Source organism: Diadema antillarum, unplaced genomic scaffold, assembly GCF_040938485.1.
Source record: "Diadema antillarum isolate AM-2024a unplaced genomic scaffold, OU_Dant_1.0 seq00000956_RagTag, whole genome shotgun sequence".
Classification (NCBI taxonomy): Eukaryota; Metazoa; Echinodermata; class Echinoidea; order Diadematoida; family Diadematidae; genus Diadema; species Diadema antillarum.
In genome coordinates, this window is record NW_027271804.1 from 666,286 (window position 1) to 684,814 (window position 18,529).

Sequence of the window (18,529 nt, forward strand, 5' to 3'; positions counted from 1 at the left end):
GTTATGTTTTCCTCAGTATCGGTTTGTTTGTCGGTTTGTTTGTTGGTTTGTTTTTCTGTATGCAAAAAAACTCAAAAAGTTGTGAACGGATTCGGATGAAACTTACAGGAAAGGTTGAGAGTGACACAAGGAACAGATGATTAAATTTTAGCAGTGATCCGGGGATTGTTACGGATTTTATGAAGGATTTTCAGTATTTTGGTAGGTAGGGCCAATGAACTTTGGAGTTCAAGCTGCACATTTTTTGAGGTTTGCATACACGCACTGAAGTGCGTGCTCAAGTTTCTGCTAGGGCGAGGCGCGCTGCACAGCTGGAAATTGATGACGTAACAAAAGGCTTCTATATTGGGAAATGGGGCAATTTTCGGCACGAATACAATAATATGATTGAAAATCACTGATCTCTGTTGGAGAACAGAATCAGTGGTGGAAATTAGCTACTTGGTGGAGATCTGCGCTCTCAGAGTGCTTCTCTAGTTTCACAGAATATTCTTATCTTTGAGTACCTGTTCAATATTCTGAAAATTGTAGTTTGGATCAGGTGTGTCCAGGTGGTTGAAGATAAGCTCTGCTGTTTGATTTTATTTCATTCCAATGGTGTAAATACTGTTAACATATACGTAAGTGGGCGAGTTGATGCGGTCAGTGGGTGTGGTTTAGTGGCTGTGATGTTCTGACCCTTTGCATGGAGCTCCGAAGATAAGTGCCAATGATAAATAACTTGTAATATTGGACTCTGCCTTTTTGTCTGTATTGATGGACAGGTGTCCAGGAGAACCCGGAGTTGATCTGGAATGATGAGTCCAGGGAAAAGGTCTCGGCCATCATCACCAAGATGAAGGACAGGTGAGAAGGGGGGGGGGGGGGGGGGCTTTGATCCCTTTCTACTAGCCAAGCACCTGCTGCCTAGGAATATTGAACACATTTTTGAATTCGGTCAAGGAACTTGGTCATATCTAGGCATGAGCCTTAGTAATTAGGTCAGACATTGAGGAAAAGCTGTGCAAGGATGATGCATGTAATTATCCCAAATTGTTTTGTTTTAATAGGCTGTTTTGTATTTGTTAATCAGAGAAGAAACTAAGTAATCGGAGAACACACAAATAAAGAAGTCATATTTTGGTGACATCTTGTCTTATTGTAGTCAATTAGAGCATTCTTATACCTCTCCTTCCTCATATTCCTCAACATAATTGAGCACTACTCACTGTTTTAATGATAATAATAATAGTGGCCTCTTATTATGTGCTGAAGTCCATCAAGAATGATGCTCGTGGCACTCTTACATAGCCAGCATGAACAGCACATAATACAACCATACGATAACTTATCGGAGCAAATGAAATACAAACAAAAACAAAATGTTTTCTTGGTGCTTTTCATTTTGTGGGACTTTATCAGGTACATGTACCTGGTGGATATGCCTGTTGGGTTAGGTTTGAGGAAATACCTAAATCACAGATTTGCTTGCTGTGAGAATGGCAGTTGTGGCTTTTAGGTAACTTTGTTTCTTATATGTTTCTCTATTTCTATGTTTTTTTGCAGACACTACAAAGAGCAAAAAGAAAATGCAGATGCCTCGTGGAAGGTAAATCGTCCAGTTTCTTCAGATTTTGTTTACAGCTAGTACACTAGTGTGTGCTGCCAACACTGAAGGTCCACATCAGTATTACTAAGCTAGTTTGAAGTATCATCTTCACAGTGAGAATAGCAACATAATGGGACACAGAATTACATTTGTACATAATGAGCGATGCCATGGACAGTGCTTGAAGTGTTTCTGCGTTGCATTGAAAAAAAAAATCTAAACATTCAATGGAGCTTGGTACCCGTTGAGGATGAGTCCCAAGTATACTCGGGCAAGTGTCTGTGGGAAATGCGTGTTGTAGCAAAATCAGCTCGTCCTCAACGGGTTAATATAAAAGCAACTTGGATTAGATAGGTGAGTAATATCTAGTTTTACAACTGTTGTGTTTTGCTTTGAATTTGTGGTTATTTGAACCTTTGCTTACTGCAGGCAGGTCTATTGCAATGTGATGGGATGTGGGTGTTTTTAGTGTCATCAATTTTGGTATCCTTGAGAACGAACACTGTTCTCATATTATGGTCAAGATGTTCTGAAGACATTTTCTCCCTACATTCTCTCTCCTCGGAGAAATGGAAATCTATTTTCCAGTGCAAAATTTTCAGGAAGAATGATATATTTGGGTCCTGTGTGTGTCTTTTTTCATTGCAATATCTCGATCAAGTTGCAAGACCAAGGTGATATGGCTGAAAAATTGGAGATTTTATAATTCATAATTAATTTTTTCATTATCTGAACTATCTCCTGTCATTGAGAGTCATATTAGATAGAATACAAGTATTTTGTATCTTTGTCATTTCCATTTATTGTATGTTTTTATTCAGATTTTGTCGTGCTTTCTCTTCATTTCGCTGCCCTTAAAAACTGTACATACAGTCAACCTTGCCTAAGTTGACCTCGCATAAGTCAAATCAACACCTCGGTCAAAGGTCTTTTCAAATCTTTTCTTCATATTCTCTTAATGTTAATCCCTCATATGTCAAATTTTCTTGAAGTCGAAGCTATTTCTTCAGTCCAAATAGATTTGACTTTGGCAAGGTTGACTGTATACAATTGTATATATCTGATATTCATGGACCAATACCACTAGACTAGATTTTTCGTCCAATCAAGGTATATTTTCTGTTTCTCAACAGCTTCCTGAAGACTTCTCCATCACGAGTCAGTTCAGCGGTGAGGTGGTGATAGGTGGCGTCTACCTGCGCCTCTTCATCGCCCAGCCCACATGGGTCCTGAGGAAGCCCAAGGAGTTCTTGGTGGAACTCCTGGAGAAGTTCACCCAGCTGGTCGGCATGAACAACCCAGAGGTCAGTGCAGTGGTCAGTGCTGTGGTCACTTTCCAGATAGCCGAAGAGTATCTTGCTTTTTTTTTTTTTTGGCTGTTGTTGCTCTATTTGCTGTGTGTCTTCCAGTGTGTTCATTTCTCAGGTAAAAGAACATCCACTGTTACAGCTCAGTGTATGATTCCAGTAAAGATACTGGTTTTTGTAAGCCTTGTAGATCAGGCATGTTGGTTTTGATGTTGGTTTTAAGATTCAATTTAGGGATTGTTCCCATTCGTGTTTTTGCTGCTTACATTAAATTGGTATAACAAAAATTAATTTTCTTACAATTGTTTCCATCTCATTGGTATTAGTTCATTGGAGCTCCATAATCATTTAGCTTTTGCTTTAGACCGCAGCCTTGTGTGTGGTACTTCCTTCTGTGGTTCTAATTTTTTATATCCTGCTCATGTACCAATGTTAGCCGGTACTTTTGATGTGGAACTTGACAACCAACCATAAATTGTGCATTGAAAAGTTGTGATTACAAAACCATGCACAAACAATGAATCGGAATAAAAATTTAAAAAACGTATTCATCTTGCGCATTGCGTTGATAATGATATGATTATGCCTGTATTATGTTATACTAATTTTCAACAAGAAATTCAAGTGTACCTTTACATGTAGTTTCATCGTATCTTGTATATTTGTTTTCTCTGTAGACTTTTGTTAATGAAAAAAAATTGCAGAAACCAGTTAATAAAATGAAATGATTGTTATCCTTATTTTCATCATCTTTACAGATATTCTTTATAAGATTATGTTCATGAAAAAGTTGCAGGAACCAAGAAATGAAATGAAATGAATTGGAAAATGAAAATGACGACATGAACTTGAAACATGACAATTTTCCCCAGGGCGACACACTGGAAATGGTTACGACAGGCGTGGTGTGCTTCTTCACGGCCCAGCCAACGATGGCGGATCAGATGCCCCAGCTTGGCCACCTCCCCTCCATCACAAAATGTCTCAAGAGCCAGAACGATGCCATCCCTAAGTGTGGGCTCATGGTGCTACACAGCGTCGCAAACAGTGATGTAAGCTTTTTCGCCCTCTCCACAGAAAGTAGTTTGTCTCGTCCATTGCGTTTGTTGCATGGTTAAAATGTGTTCTGAATAGTAATATTTTCTTGGTGGTCTCAAGTTGCAACAATTATTTAATACATGCTACTTGGATACTTTATGCAATTCAAATTGTTTTTGTCTGAATAAGTTGTTCTTGCTCCTCGTGCTGCTCAGTGGTGAAACTTGCTGTGTGAGATTACATTCAGGGTTTTAATTTTGCTTTATTCAAAGTACTCTGTGTCGACGAATTCACCTTTTTGAAAGAACAAAGAATGCTAAGCATGATGTCAAGTATAAGATTGCAACAACAGTAACAACGGAAGTAGATGAATTGATTATGGATGATTGAATGGAACAACTTGCCCATCCACGTCCGTGAAGCTCCAACAGTAGACTCCTTCAAATCATCACTGAAAACTCATCTGTTCTCTCATGCCATGTAATTTGTATTGATTTATTATATTCAGTCTGTATATATGTTAAGTTCGTTCTATACGTTATAACTTACAATGTTTATCTTATGTATTTTGTATATTGTATTGCGTTTCATCGTATCTCAATCTTTATATGTTCCATGATTGAATCTATTTTTCCTAATTTTTCTTCAGCGTTTAGAAACATCGTAATAAGCGCTTTATAAATGATATTTATTATTATTATTATTATTATTATTATGGAATGATAGAAAATAAGTAGTTTTCCTGTGTGATATTCTTAAATTTTCAGCTCCATTATGACTTAAGCTGTTAAGAAATTGTCAATTTGCAAAAAGAAAAAATACCAATAACAAGGAAACAAAAACAGTGAAGATAACAAATGTTTTCATTGAGGTCACATTTTATGTTTCTCTTTCTATAGTGAAAGAACAAAAAAAGAAGTATTTTCTCACTTTTGTCGCTCCTTCCCTGTCTTTGGGTACAGAACTGTGTGAGGAGCCTGGCCCAAATCGACTGCATCGGCCCCATCCTGGCGGCCATGAAGCTACGGACAGACACCACGGCCTTGTCATGTGACCTGCTCCACAAGATGTTTCAGAAGAACCACCCCGAGCTAGTCGAGCAGGTATGTAAGCCACCGGGCTGCACAGTCTCCTCTCAATTCTGTGGTGGTGGACTCCTCAAAAATATATTACTCCTTCACATTATTTTTGGCAGAGGAATACAAGAGCTTCCCCACTTCAGAAAGTATCGTGACCCGCTGGGATGCATGTAACACACAAGATTTTTCCCCGAGTACTCTTTGAAGTGACCCCGCTTTTGGGGTGTGATTGTTAACAGCCTAGGTAAAGGGACCGTGGGGTGTCGTGTACAGGTTTAGTGGAGTCTTCCTTGATAATTCTGTTTTTTTCTTATGCTTTTGTATTTGTTTTTGTTTTTAGTTTAATTTTTGTTTGTTTTTTGTTTTTGTTTTTAGCTTCTCTGGAAAGCAGCACTGTGAAAAGAACAAAACTCACAGATTACAATTCTCTGTAATGGACCAAAATATATTATTTGAGTTGACCGGTCCAGATTTTTAATGTTTGACTTTTATAGCTGGAAGAGTAATCTTTTCTCTACCTACTGTCAAAATTTGGCAGGTGAAAGCGAAGCCAAATGTGAGATATTAGCGGTTTTACCGGACCATTTCTTCTTTTCTTTTTTTGACAAATGCTGCTTTCTCTGTGAAATAGAACATCCTTCTCTGATGCTTCTGCACAGCATGCCTGAGTCACCCTAATCTTTAAATCCGTTTGATATCTCCCTTTCCTATTAAACTGCACCTCCAAATGGTTTCTCGTTTCAGTTACATATTGAATGGGTGAGGATGCTCCCATTTTAACAAGTTATATGTCATTTTAAAGCCTAGAACTTGCTCTTTAGGCTTTGTAGAAAAGTGGAGATCATTTTGGCCTACTTTTTGTTGGTTTTGAGCTTGGTAGTCGCAAATGACCATCCTCTTTTTTCTTTTTTTTTTACCGTGTCCAGTCGCTGAGCTGTGGCCTCATCCCGTATCTGCTGAGTCTACTGGAGAACAACCTGAGCAATATTGAGAACGCTGCAGCAACCAAGGCACAGATCGTCAAATCACTGAAGGCCATGGCTCTAAGCCTGGAACATGGAGAGAAGGTGAGTTGGGAGCTAAGGGAGATATAGGGATGGTGGTAGGGGAGTGGGGGTGGGGGAAGGGGAGGAGGAAGGAGGGATAATGGTGTTGCTGAAATGGGAAGTTACAAATTTAATATCATGGAAAGTTTTGTCATCCTCATCAAGTTCTCATCTGGGTCTGTCCTCAGGAACGGGGGTTGCTGGATTTACCTCACTCTAACAGCAACGGCTCTCACACCTTCTCGCCACCTCACCTGATTTGGGGCATCCTCCTTCCTCAAGAAAACACTCTCAAGCTCCTCCACCTGTTTCAAAACTTTAATCGTACCAAAATCAGAAAATCAATGTTAAGTGACTTTATCACAGCTTCTTGGTGACTTGGCACATTTGTAGTGTTATCTCAATCTGTATTCAATGGCGGTGATATGGCGTGTCTGTCTCTAGATCGAAGGGTATCAGGTTAGATTCCCGAGTCTCACTGAGAGCAATGTTATGTGTAAGCATTCCATCCTCAGTAGTAACAGGCAAAACAATCTCATAGCTACAGACCCTCCTTTCCAAATCCATTCTTGTGAGTCTGTTATCTAATGACCAGAAAGACAGAGTAAAACAGTGGGGGCATTTGGTCAACAGTTCCATAGGACATTCATATTGAGCGATGAAAGATGTTTTGATAAACACTGTAGCATGACATACATTGTGTGCCATGTATGTTTCTCTTGTGATGATCAACACTGTTTTAAAATGTAATCTTTACTGAGAATGCTATCTGTATCTTGTCTTCTTTCGTGCCGAACCAGGTCAACTCCCTTCTCGAAAAGTCCTCGGTGTGGGCAACGTACAAAGAGCAGAGGCACGACCTCTTTCTCAGCGACAACAACGTGGCCGGGTACCTCACAGGTGAGAATGCTGGATGTCAACCTCTTCAGTCATTCTCTTGTACTGGGTTCGACTCTATTCACACAAAGTACCGAATGATTCATCGTCAGTAGCTGCTTGTGTCTTTGCCTTTAGCCATTGGCCCTCTGGCTGTAGTTACTGCAAGAGGAGTTACTGTAGCAGAAGTTCGTTATGCGAGACTAGTCAAACCAAGTGTTGAATGGATTGTCCGACCGAAGTGTGATAGGGTGTCTAGAGTTACAATAGTTCAAATTTCTTGACTCTTCTTCTTCTTCTCAAGTCACGATGCAAAATGGAATGTTAGATTCTTCCAATCCAATGTTGGATGAATTTCTTGACTTGCATCTTTGAATTACCAAAATTTGCTGCCAGCATTTGGTAGCAGAAGTTACAAACAATAAACAGAGCACCGGCCAAAGAAGCTCATGTATACATGTCTCTCACTGACAGCTGATGGACCAATCTAAAAATTTGATTGGTCAAAGTGACTAACTAAATTATTCAGTGACTGAGTTATTCAGCAGTAGTAGTATGCGGGTCAGGCTTTTCTCCCGCTCATGACTAACAATCACATGTAAAATATTTTTTGTCTTTCTTTAAAAAAAATAATAATACAGGTCCCGGAGTTGCAGGGTATCTGACACAAGGGTCAACGACCAGCGTCTCCACTGCTCCACCCCCAGTAGACACCACCCACGACAACCAAGTGGAGTAGAGACCACTCTTTGGATGTAGGACAGCGGGGAAGGAGGAGGAGGAAGAGGAGGATGATGAGGGGATGACATGGGGTGGTGAAGGAGGGAAGAATGGAGGGACGTGTATCAACGAACGACAGATAGACGAATAGGGGAGGGACACCGAGAGGAATACACAGCAGTGGACAGTGGAATGAGAGATGGACTAAATGATAGAGGGATGGACTGATGAGGACGGGAGGATTATCATCCAATTGATGAGACTCCCTGAGGGACAGGGAGGATGGAAGGGGGTAAGAAACAGAGCAGAAGAACTCTTGTAATGGTGCGCCGAAAGTTTGCCAAAGCTAGTGTATCAGTTTAGGGAAGAGAATTATATAAAGCTGCGAGAGGGACGGAATTCCACACAAGCACACAAACAAAGAAAACTTTGACTGTGATGTTGGGAGATTTTGTGCTCTGAAGTATGTGACCTGGAATTTGGCCATGCAGTATTTGTCTCTCGACGGCAGTGGTGCTTGGTGGAAGAAGAAGCGATGAAAATAGAGGAAGCTGCAACGAATTGAAGTCAAAGTTTTGATTTTCCTTCTCCATATATACACCGTGGAACGAGAATCACCTTTTGCAGGCAGTTCCTGCACACTAATCCAGCAAAGACCAAAGCATGAGACAAATCTAAGAGAATTTAAAGCCTTCACATTCTAATGGAAATATTTAGCAAGATGCATGTTGTAAGAAGTGGTAAACAGATTGATTGAGACCTATAAACACACAGAAATATCCGTTATGAAGTCGAAAATCCACGCAGACGTTGTGTCACGGTCTCGGAAGTGTACAAAAGAATATGTGTGAAATGTGTTCCCCGTTTCGTGTACAACTCCGCTCGTGCTGTAGGTGAAATGTTTGAGTATCTCTGATTTGTGGAGGAAGAATCTTACATTCCAGACAAGGTTCAGTCAATCTTACCTGTGTCTTAGCATCGAGAGTGCTTGAGGCATTGTGTGTGAGTGTGTGTGTGTGTGTGAGGGTGCGTGTTTGCATGTATTTCTGTTTGTAAGATGATCAAGGACCATTTCAGTAACTGAAAGACCAGACTTGAGATTGGCCCAGATGAGTTGTTATAAAATGCTATTTAAAAATGACTACAAATCACATGTTGAGTGAGAACTAGGGAGTGGGTAGGGAGTGGGGGATAGACCATCGACAACCACAAATGAGAAATCTTTTACTGTGAGGTGCTCCCTCCTTTCATCACGGTACTAGCCTAATGTGATCAGTTTTTTCCTCAGTGAGCTTTAAAGCGACCATCTGTATTCTTGAGTTTTCTTAACAAGGACCTTTTCTCATTTCTGTTTGGCAATCTGAGCCACCATTACATCTCAAGCATAGACCGTGTGTTGTTTTTTTTTTTCAATGCAGCAGGTACGATGATCAAAGCTTGTGTGCAGGATCAGTAATGAAGGCTTTATTTTCAGAGAGAGAGAAATAAATTGCCGATGCTATCTTGTGGATAGTCGATCAAGCAAAATTACAGTGCATTCTTGAGCATGCAGCAGAAGTAAGCAAAAAAGAAAAAAGAAGAAATATCGCAGAAGCGCGCTGTAACGTTTGCCACATGCGTCTCCTTGTCTGCTTGCTATTTACAAGTGCAATTATTTTGAAAGAAGGAAGGAATATTCCTGCCAATGCCGCATCGTGACAAATTTTCTCCAGGTCCATTGTTGCTTTGCCTTATTCTTGTTTTGCTGCTTTGCCTCTGTGAAATCTCTCTGTGTGAGTTTGAGATTTAAAGCAGGGTTCTTACACAATATTTTTTTTTTTTTTGGGGGGGGGGGTGAGTAAGAAGTAGCATCGAGGTTTGCGTGGGCTTCAGAGGGAAAAAGTCAGCTTGCTTCAAATCATGGCCATTTCCAAATTGAATGACGTCTTTTGTCCTTGGCGATAAATGAAATAACACCATTAACGTCAGCAAGAGTTTTGTGATTATTCCTGACTTCGTGGATCGCACCTAAACATTTAGGTGGCCACGACCCCATAAAATTAGGTTTCTACATTGTGAGAGAAGTCGTGAAGTGATTGTGCAAAAGAGAGTACCGGTACATGTAGTTTGAAAGGGGATGAAATGCTTTCTCCCCAAGCACAATTACTATTATTATCATTATATTTTGCCTTTTAATCTTGGCTACTTTGGGGCTTATAGGCACTTAAGATTTGCAGCACTCTTTTTTCAATACAACTGCAGCTGAAAAAAAAAAGAAGAAGAAATATATCTTCTATAGCCATGCTGTCTTCGCTTTGTCAATCATTTTTATGGTGGTAGATGCAAGTGGTAGATGCAACCACAGAAAAAAAAAAATCCTGGTGCAAGCGGGCTAGAAGCCATTTAGGTCCATGCATTGATTAGAAATTTGGCTCATGGACAGTTAGTGTATGCCCACCCACATAAAGGATTTAGTGTGCTACAGACTGGATTTCTCTGTTCATTGTTGGTGAGACCATTACAAGTCCCCATACAAGTAAGTGTCACGATCATCCATGTAACACAGAGAAAAACTGCCTATTTTCACACACCATATTATGAAGAGGAGGCAACTGTGCAATGATTAAAAAAAAAAAAAAGCCAGCAAAGTTATGCAATATTTTCTTGCTCTCTTAGTGGATTGATATTTGACCAGTAACAACAACAACGACAACACCAGCAATGTTGGATATTGTGACAGTAATTAATTGTAATAACTCAGAAAGAGGTTTTGTGGGCCTGTTTCTGCAAAGATCCGTGACTAATCAGTCCAGTCTGCCAATAGACTTTGACGCTCTTCACAGCACCTTCATGGCAGGGATAAGAAGAGTAGAACAGTTTAATCAGGTAATTTGTGCGAAACCCATTTTGCTGTGTAGATGGATGGGATTAGAGACAGATGCTACGTCGGTGTTGGTGGAAACCTAGTTTTGCCTACTCGGACCAGATTCGAATTCTTTTTCGTGAGTGCAGGCTATTTCTTTGTTTGAGATGAGGTCTTGAAAAGAGTTAATTGTTTTACTGATTGATCCCTTTATCGTACATTGCACGTTGAGAAGAGAAGGTTGAAACCGAAATGGTGCTGTGGTCTAGCTTGAAAGCACATTGCAGAGGATCAGAAGGTTATGGGTTCAAGCACAAGCCGCCAATACACCACTATTCCACTGGCGTAATTGTTCTGCAGTGGCACTCTCCAGGCAGGTGGGAGGCGGAGCATAATTGTTCTGACATCAGCTACGTCTAGTGATGCAGGTAATAATTTGTAAAGTGCTCAGAAGAGCATTGTCAACTTCTTGGAAGAGTGGTATATCCCAAAACAATCATTAATTTGTCACTCACAGATCATTGCATCCGACTGTTGTAATTGCCACAGATTTTTGTTTTTTGTGTTTTTTGAGGAGTTCAATTAATGGCGCTGTGTGAAGATGATGGGTGAAAAATGAACTCTTATGCGGTACTTTGTAGTATAAGTATTGTAATTGTTATGATGATTTGTCATACTAATATATTTATAGAGGTTTTTGTACTTGTGCCTGGCGACGTGAATATGATCCCTTCTGAATCGTGGTAATCTTGAGATCTGGTCTGGTTGGCGTGAAGTCGTACTCTAAGTGACGTCAAAACTTACAGCTCTTATCGTACCATTTTTTTGTTTGTTTTTTTATTGCCATTACACCAGGAGGACCGGATCTCCATGTGTGTAAATACTCTCAGAATGTCTAATTTCTTTTCATTCCTTAAGCTATATATATGTTGATTTATGAAAAAGATAACTCTATCAGAATCAGTTCATGATACATGTACCAGTATATATTTGATTCAATCTCGATTGATTTTAGTGCCTCATTTCGATAATGGCCTATATATATTCTTCTCTTCAGTTCTTTTTTTCTAATTCTGTTATCTATGCTGTTGAAGCTTGCTTGCTTTATGTCAAACTCATGAGGTATGTTTTACTCATTTGATGCTGTGAAGTTTTTTTCCCCCATTTCACAAGTACCATGCCATGTATAGATGCTTTGTACGTGCATCTCACTGTCATTCAACAGTGTAGTCATTGTGAGATGGTGGGGAAGATAATGCTTCATTTTATGTCTATCGCAAAGTTGCGAATTGCTTGGTAGACTAAGACTCAATTCCATCCAGCTATTCAACTATGGCAAAGCAATTCTTTTTTTTTTTCTCTGCGGGCGCTAAGGTGATGCAAATGTACTAAATTGTCTCGCGGTGATGTGGCACAGTTAAATGACCCTTTTGTGTGCTCCGAGTGCTTAATGGCATAGAAAACCCCCCCCCCCCCTAGCATTGTACACACTGTTCAAAGTCCCTGGCATAGAAAGAGTTAATAGGCATGTTCGTAAAACAATGACGATCATGCATGAAGAAGTTTGTGAGTGGACATGAACAGGTTTCTTTTTTAAACAGATGAGAGAAAGGGAAGAGAAAGACCACTTTGTTGAGTTATTTTTCACGTCTTAAACCCATTGAGGATGGTTTGATTTTGCTACAACACGCATTTCCCATTGATGCTTGCCCGAGTATACTCGGGACTCGTCCTCAGTGGCTTAACTGTGACTGTTTTCAAACAGCCAGTGTTCTAAATGCGATAACAACTTCTCTCAGATTTTTGTTTGTTTGCTTGTTTTTATTTTTACACATGTTCACTTTTCGTGATATGATTTTGAGGTCTGGTCAGTATCATGAGAGAGAGAGAGAGGGAGAGAGAGACAGAAGTCGCACGAATCGTTCGTAATTATCCGTTTCCGCTATCTGAGTACGTGTCTGCCCAATGTCGTCTGTGTATCATTATATAACGAGTACGAGGAGCATTATTGTATAGCTACTGTCAGCATACAGTGTACGTGCAGAAGCGATATTATACTTACCAAGTCTGTTACCCATGTGGCTTCATGCGGCACAACGTGAGTGCTAGTTGCATGAATGCAATCATCCATGTACCCATGATTCTCATTATTTTGTAACGTTGTTGTGGCTTTTCCATACATGTGTATTTGTTCCGACGATAATGTGATTATCTTCAAAATTATGACATGAATAGAGATATATATTTTAGTAGACGCGACGATTTGTATGGATGATGACGATTAAGATCAACATGTTCAGCATCTTTTTTTTTTTAAATGTTGGATCGATTAATAGACAGCTTAAGACTCTGATGTGATCTATGTATGACATGAGATCAAATTCGAAGACTTATTGCAGACGGTCGATCAATGATATGCCGTCTTCATCGGTTCTGTATAGGCTAAGAGGAAAAAAGTCAAACCTTTATGAATTGTATATTATGAAGATAATAAAAGAAGAAACTGAGCTGGCTATGATTATATGAAAAACTATTCCATTTCTCTTTGTTTTCTTTGTCTTGTTTCTGTTTTTGTGTGAACTTGATGTGGGGGCGGGGGAGATGCAGTGACATCGTGGAAGAGCACGAAGAAGAAAGTGTACTCAGTATTTGGATTTTATTCTGATTAAAGAGGGTGCAAAGCCGAAACAACAGTTGAGGTTATCATATAACTCAGAATGCAAAAATGGGAAAATTATGGATATCTAAAGCTTTACATGTTTTATTAAATGTTCATATGAGCGGTGACAATTATGATAGAAATACTGAAGGTGACAATTTTATCACTTTACAATCTGGTCAGTTTGTTTGTTCATAAATGCATCATTTATAATGTGACTAAAAATGCATACAAATTAAAAAAAAAAAATCCATCCTACCGTTACTTACCACTGCTGGGTGTTGATAAAATGCTGTCAATATTACCAGATTATAAATATACAATCAGAACATGCAGGGTTATCCCCCTTTCTTCTGCAGGAAATTATTAGAAATAATGAAGAAACTGAAGGTATTTTCATTGTTGTTTTTATGTCTGAATAGTAGGAAATTGATATCAACATCATTTACATAATCATATGTTGCAAGACATTAACTGCTTTTAAAAATTGACCAGTTGGAATTTTGTTTGCTGCGAGCAAAAAGCATGTCTTCCAAATTTGACAACGATGTGCGTTAATGCCAGGATGATTTTAGGATTTACTGGTAGAAATATGACGCAGATTAGTAATACATTGTACATGTATGATACAGAGGAAAGGAAAGAGACAACGTTAATGACATTGGCATCGGGAATTCGACAACACAAATCCTCTCTCCACGCGCCATTTTCATAAGGGTGAAGAACTGAGGGGCCTCGATGAAGCTCAATTAATCGTTCATCCGGTGTGCCAGGCATTAGTGGGTTGATATTGCTGCTAATATCGACCTAATGTGCTGCGCCCCATTAGGCCGATGGATGCAGCCATGTCGGTAGAACTCGGGGGGCAAACGCCCACAAGCACCGTCAGGTTGGTATTTTCAACTCCTTCGCGCTGGGGGGACTAATGCACCGTGTCCACACTCATTACATTCGCTACATCTTTACCACCTTTGGCCGCAGGAGGGCAGTCTTCAGTCAATCAATCTCTACACAAAACGCAGAGCATCCCCCTGTGCACATTTCGCATGTTTGACCGCTAGCCACAAATCTTGAGAGTTAGCTCTCAAATAGCTGAATGCCATGAAGCTATGGAGATTTTTACTAAACGACAGAATGTACGCATCTACCATCGACGAACGTTGCATGCGTGGTACATCTTTGACTAAACAATTCTTCCACACAATAATCTCGTTTGTAATGTGCGTGACTTTCTGTCATGTTATCGGGCTTTTGGTACAAACGACATCTTTCTATGTATTATCATAATCATCCCCTGCTCGGGTCCTATTGAAAAGCTTTAAATTCCCATTTCTCCTCGTAAGTGTAGGAGTCTCCGTTTATATGTATACTTTGTGCCACAATCCAACCACAAATTTAAAGTTACGAATTTACTTCTCCCGCTCTTCATTTTCCTCCCTCCAATCCACTTATTCTGAACCTCTTCCTTCTATAACCCCATCCTCCTCCTCCTCCTCTTCCTCCTCCTCCTCCTATTCCTCTATCACCTCTCTCCATTCTGGCTTCCTGTTCTTTAACTTCGTTCCCCACACTCTTTTATACCTTTCCTGCCTTGATTTTGTAAGCAATGTAAGCATCATTTCGTTGATATTATTCATAACTTTACAAGCACATTGGGAAATATTTTTCACTTGAAACAGTCCTGGACAAAAGCTTTTAAAGTGTGATGCAGATCAGGCACGTGACCTTCTTATTATATTTAATGGCAAGGACAGTAACAGTAGGAAGAAGTAATGTCCTTTGCGTCAGCAGCCTTTTAAAGCTTTGTAGTGCCTCCCATTTTATAAAACGGAATGAAAATAAGAAGACAGTATAGTTCAAGGGGTCATGAACCATCCTCTCGAGGGTATCCATGCAACTGTTTCGATTGCATGCTAGGTAACCAGCTTATGAAGCAAGTTGCAATGAGATGCGCTCTAAGCATGGACATAATATTTTTATCAATTTAAGACTGGTGTGCGATTTTTATTCGCTCGAATGAATTCACGTAGGCCTATGATTTCGTAAGCCGTGGAAGGAAATGAGAGGAATCTTTAAATGATGGGGTGCTAGACTTTCCATTCTCAGATTTGACACTTTGGATAATTTGTCCTCAGTTTTTGCGGCCCTTCCCGCCTTTTATAGAAATTGCCGTCGTCTGCTTGGGTCATTTGCGCCACAAGAAGCTCACCCCATTTTTCCCCGGCGATCTACGATAGCTCCGGCAGGAGCGCGGATGTGATGGCCCGTGTAGACGGGGGTCGTGTTGTCGGGAGGGCGCGGGGAGGCGACGCGAGCTCGAGCTGGGCGGTCGTTATAGGATCGTCTAATTGCCGGTAATATCTTACTTAATGCCCCTCGCACCATTAGGCACGACGCTTTTTAACGACATCTCAGGAGTGATATTAAAGGATGAACTAATGAAGGGAGACCTTCATTTGGCCAGTCACCAGAAGAAAGGCGTATTTACCTTCGGAAAAAACTGTCTTCCTTATAAACGTGAGTTACTTTTACAGCAGCGGAAGAGAAGGAAGGGGGGGGGGGGTTGAGAGAGAAAAAGGGGGAGGGAGGGATAGAGAAAAACGTATGTTACCACTCCCTTTCGCTCTCCCTCATTTCATATTTCTCGTGTGTTGACGCGAACCGCATTTCTGATAAAATATGATTAAATTAAGTTGTTGTTACATTCCTTATTCTTTGTATATTTTTACTCGATATTGTTTCCTGTTGTTGTTGTTGTTGTTGCCTGGAGATGCTAGGGCTTTGATTGAACTTGGTAGCTTAAGGATAAATCTGGTCTTTTTATGTAATCCTTAGTATCATGATCTGCTACGACCGTTACCTTTCAAGTATACACTCTCTCGTTATCCGTCTCCCCTATAATACTCCCACCTTTCTTTTCTCTTTTCTCATCTGACATCAACGGCAGTCGATGATCTTATTGTCGTCTGTTCTTTCGAAAAGTGACAATGACATAATCATAAACTTCTGTTTATCCCTGCCATAGGAATTCCTCACACGGTAGATACCAGCCTAAATAAGGTTAAAGTTTGGCAGAGGCATTCTAAACCTGATTTATAGCCCGTTAGTATATTATTATACTCCTTCATGTTTCTCTCTATAGCTGTTACCAAAGTCAATCATTCCTCCTTAGTCTTTGCGTTATTTTTCCCGTCCGAAGTCCCGAATCTCAACCATTATAACAACCTGATGAACTTTAACCCAGCCTTAACCAACGATTATACGGTATACAAACAATAATGGCTCAAGAGATTCTTTATTTCAGTAAGACTTTTATAAAAAAAATGTACCCAGGATGCCTCATTTTAATATCCTGGGTATCTAAATTACATAGATTCTATATAATCTCTCCTTAGTTGACCAGATGACTCACAATCTCATTTAGAAGGAGTCATTCAAATGATATGAGAGCCTTATATCCTTTGTTGTTGTTTTTTCTTGTTTAAAACGTAAGCGAGTCTTCCTCATCTGTGACAAGCATCACAAGATTTTTTTCTACCATATCTCTTCTCTGCCAACATCTCATTGCTGCAAACCACGACGATTAGTCTCTTCTCTTTTCATTCTGATGTATTTTCTCGGCACGCTGGAAGACTTCGATATATATACTATTATATAATCTCAGCAATAGTTAAATATGTATTTATTGATAGTTTTCAAGGTGAAAATTGCCATTTCTGACTTAGATATATCTATCCATCTATCCATCTATCTATCTATCTATCTATCTATCTATCTATCTATCTATCTATCTATCTATCTATCATATATTCTATTTATCTATCTATCTATCCATCTATCTATCTATCTATTCATTCATCTATCTATCTATTCATTTATTTATCTATCTATCTATCTATTCATCAATATATTTACATATTTATTTATCTATCTATCCATATCTACTTATCTATTCATCTTCTATTTGTCCTTCAAACTCTGTATGCATTCATGAGCTGTTTTTGTTTACCTGCCGGTCTATATATTCACCATGCATTAATTTTGTTAGTCGTCACCATGAATTTTACACTCTATTTTTTTATCGACCTGTTAATCCACACATCGATTGACCCAATTATCTATCCATTTATCTATCTGCCTATAATATCCACCTATAAATCGATCTATACATCTGTGTAATTATATAACTGTCTTTCTATGTACTATTTCACATTTCTATCTGTGAAATCATCTGTGATCTAACCATCAAATTATCAGGTACAATCTTATGCTCTTATCTTTCTCTTGGATAACGTTAATCAGTTTGTGTTGCTGTGTGGCTGCCTCTCTATCACACGAATCTTCGTCATTTTCTCCTTCATTTTCCTCAATCTTTCCTTCACATTGTACCCTCGTTATGCTTGACCTTGTTGCATGCGTGGATATTAAAGCCGGTGTTCAGCGCTTTGATTCAAACAGGGCATCGCAATCTTTACGTCCCCTCTCCGCTCTCGCGGGGAATAAGAACATTGCTCCATCGAAAGTATGAATCTGCTACAACTCAATCAACAACTCTCACTCAGAAACGCGTGCCAAGATCAGAGAAAAGAGTAGAGAAAGAAAAAAGAAAGGAAAAAAAAAATGGAAGAAATTTGAAAAAAGGAGGGAAAATGGAATGAAATGAGAATCAGGAAGAGGAGCTGTATAGTTGGTCCCAATGGTGTCGCGCAGCCATTTATCTCTTCTCCGCACATCACCCCCTTCCTTTCCTCTCCGTCCGCCGGGCCCGCTGGCGCAGCGGCCTGGTGGTGAACTGGTCGGACTGCCCTCCCCTTCCAACCCTCTCTGGCGCGATCTCATACGCGACTGAGATTTATACGTGATGTGTAGCCTTCCATTCGTGATTATCGTTTTTTTTCCCTTTGCATCAGCAAAATCATGTAAAGAGATAACCGTAATTGATAACGAAAGAGACTCCCATAAGGATCTACATGAATGACTCATTTCAATAGCCAAGGGATCATATCAATAGGCAATGATACACAGCTTACGTTAATTAGGATATCTATAATGACATTTCATCAAATTGCCCGGGATAATATCATCATAAAGGAACGGTTTGTTTCGAGATCTAGTTTTGCATTCACGCTCGAATTCAGAGACGTGCGGCACAGCAAACTTACAATAGGCATTTTGTCTCTTGATATCAAAATGTTGATGTGAGAAGTTGCTAAAATGTTGTTACTTGACTCATAGCTTCAGTCGCATCGTAGAGGGCGTGTTCTACCAAGTCTGAGTTTTTTCTCTCTCTCCGTCTCGCTCTGTCTGTCTGTCTGTCTCTCTGTCTCTCTCTCTCTCCCTCCCTCTCTCTCTCTCTCTCTCTCTCTCTCTCTCA

The 18,529-nt window shown here is 39.8% G+C and overlaps 1 protein-coding gene across 1 annotated transcript in view; it reads left to right on the top strand.

Moving 5' to 3' along the window:
* LOC139741831 (dnaJ homolog subfamily C member 13-like) overlaps positions 1 to 7,726 on the top strand; it is a 59,478-nt gene extending 51,752 nt beyond the window's left edge. Inside the window, exons 46-53 of the mRNA XM_071652412.1 lie at positions 765 to 846; positions 1,546 to 1,588; positions 2,722 to 2,892; positions 3,768 to 3,947; positions 4,896 to 5,036; positions 5,939 to 6,079; positions 6,859 to 6,958; positions 7,576 to 7,726. Coding sequence (XP_071508513.1) covers positions 765 to 846; positions 1,546 to 1,588; positions 2,722 to 2,892; positions 3,768 to 3,947; positions 4,896 to 5,036; positions 5,939 to 6,079; positions 6,859 to 6,958; positions 7,576 to 7,673 — 956 coding nt within the window. The 3' untranslated portion in view covers positions 7,674 to 7,726. The remainder of the gene's footprint in view (positions 1 to 764; positions 847 to 1,545; positions 1,589 to 2,721; positions 2,893 to 3,767; positions 3,948 to 4,895; positions 5,037 to 5,938; positions 6,080 to 6,858; positions 6,959 to 7,575) is intronic.
* Positions 7,727 to 18,529: the final 10,803 nt, after the last annotated feature.